The sequence below is a fragment of the Sinocyclocheilus anshuiensis genome, unplaced genomic scaffold (assembly GCF_001515605.1).
Source record: "Sinocyclocheilus anshuiensis isolate Anshui unplaced genomic scaffold, SAMN03320099.WGS_v1.1 scaffold283, whole genome shotgun sequence".
Lineage (NCBI taxonomy): Eukaryota > Metazoa > Chordata > Actinopteri > Cypriniformes > Cyprinidae > Sinocyclocheilus > Sinocyclocheilus anshuiensis.
Window position 1 is genome coordinate 5,544,111 of NW_015549605.1, and position 1,766 is coordinate 5,545,876.

Sequence of the window (1,766 nt, forward strand, 5' to 3'; positions counted from 1 at the left end):
ATTTATTTATTTATTTCCATTATTTTTTATTCATTTTAACATTTAAACTTTAATAGCTTGAATAGCTCTGCTCCAAACCTCTAGATTATGGAAATAACTTTTACTGTACCTTCTGATCACATGGCAAAAAAAAACATTTTCTCAGTATTTATGTAGTTTATTTTATTTGTAGTATTTTTGTAAATCAAGATACACTTGAGAAACAAAGTGACATATGAAGTCTTGTTTTAAATGAATCCAACTGAAGCAAGTTTATGATTAAAACAAGAACAACCCTTTCTTGTTTTAAGCATAAGCTCACTTAATTTTGTACAATATTCGAAGACATTTTACATTTGTATCTCAAGGAAATGTATCTTCATTTAAGGATGTTCAGATATGTTTATTGGAAAAAAAATATTGAGGAAAATATTATCTTTTTTTGCAATGCATGCAACATTTAATTCCCTGAGTTTCAAGACATTTAGCTCTGATATAAGACTTCCTAAGAGCCGCAGAAACCCTGGTATGTTTAAGTTTGTAATTGTGTTCATTTGATTATCCTGTATTTTCAGGATAGCATATCTGGGCCTGACGCTGGGCTTACGGACCGCTTCCTTCTTCCTGTGCTTTCTCGGTCTGGTGGTGTTACGACGGCACGTTCGGCGGCAAGAGTGCAACATGCTGGCCAATGGAGGCACGGGGGCCGCGGCTGGTGAACTGCAGGCCCTCAGGAAAGAAGAAAACAACAGCTGTAACTCAGACCAATGCACGCAGACCGCAGATTATGATCCGGAGCGGGAGACGCGTCTGTGACGTCTGCGTAGGGAGCAACAGGGCCGTGACGCGCCGTCTGTTCCACACTTTCTATCGGACTCGTGTAAATGGTGAAATAAGTTTTTGATATAGTAGATTTATTTCTTGAATGTACATGATGTTTTGGGTAAAAAAAAGAAGAAGAAGAAGAATGTCTTACAAACTACCTAACTCGTTTGGATTTAACGTAAAGATGCTTTTAGAAGCGTCAGACGCCCAACTAGAGGCAATTAAGCATTGGATTTCCTCTCATTTAAGCCATCGTCGTGCACAGGCCCTATAAGGATAACACCTTGTGGGTACATGATCACGTCCGTCGTATCTCTATCTTCTGCCATACACAGATAGATGCCTGAAACAGTTGACCACGACACTGTGTGCTTAATATAGCTAGGCCTTGTTAAGCAGGCTGCAGGTTGACTATGTTGTTGGATATCTCCCATTGCGTCCCATTTGTGTTGTCATGGAACGAAACGCTCACCATTGTGCTTTTCAGTGTCGCCTGACAGCAGTTCCTTCTATTTAAGAAACGCACGAGGAATGGGCCAGAACTGTGCTAACGCCGTGGGTATGTAAGTAATCATCTTCATGATCGATGTTGTGCAATGTCACTGTGAGAAATGTTGTGCGCGTGTCGTTACGTGTGAACGGGTGCATTCCTGTGCCAAAAAAAAAAAACACAAAAAGTGCAAGGCAGCAAAGTCAACGGTCTATTCTCAGGTCATTCAATCAATTGTTCCTCAAATTTGCAAATAATTATTATTTTATATACAGTGGTGTGAAAAAGTGTTGGCCCCCTTCCTGATTTCTTATTTTTTTGCATGTTTGTCACACTTTAATGTTTCAGATCATCAAACAAATGTAAATATTAGTCAAAGATAACGAAGAAATCAGGAAGGGGGCCAACACTTTTTCACACCACTGTACTTGTATAAATCGTTGTCTGGTTTTAGCTGGCAGAAATGTTCCTT

General features: G+C 39.3%; 1 protein-coding gene across 3 annotated transcripts in view; it reads left to right on the top strand.

Annotated features, from left to right (window-relative positions):
* LOC107658953 (solute carrier organic anion transporter family member 1C1-like) overlaps nucleotides 1-1,497 on the top strand; it is a 37,384-nt gene extending 35,887 nt beyond the window's left edge. For all 3 annotated transcript variants that reach the window (XM_016447694.1, XM_016447693.1, XM_016447695.1), the window contains one exon: nucleotides 555-1,497. In XM_016447694.1, coding sequence (XP_016303180.1) covers nucleotides 555-795 — 241 coding nt within the window. In that variant the 3' untranslated portion in view covers nucleotides 796-1,497. The remainder of the gene's footprint in view (nucleotides 1-554) is intronic.
* Nucleotides 1,498-1,766: the final 269 nt, after the last annotated feature.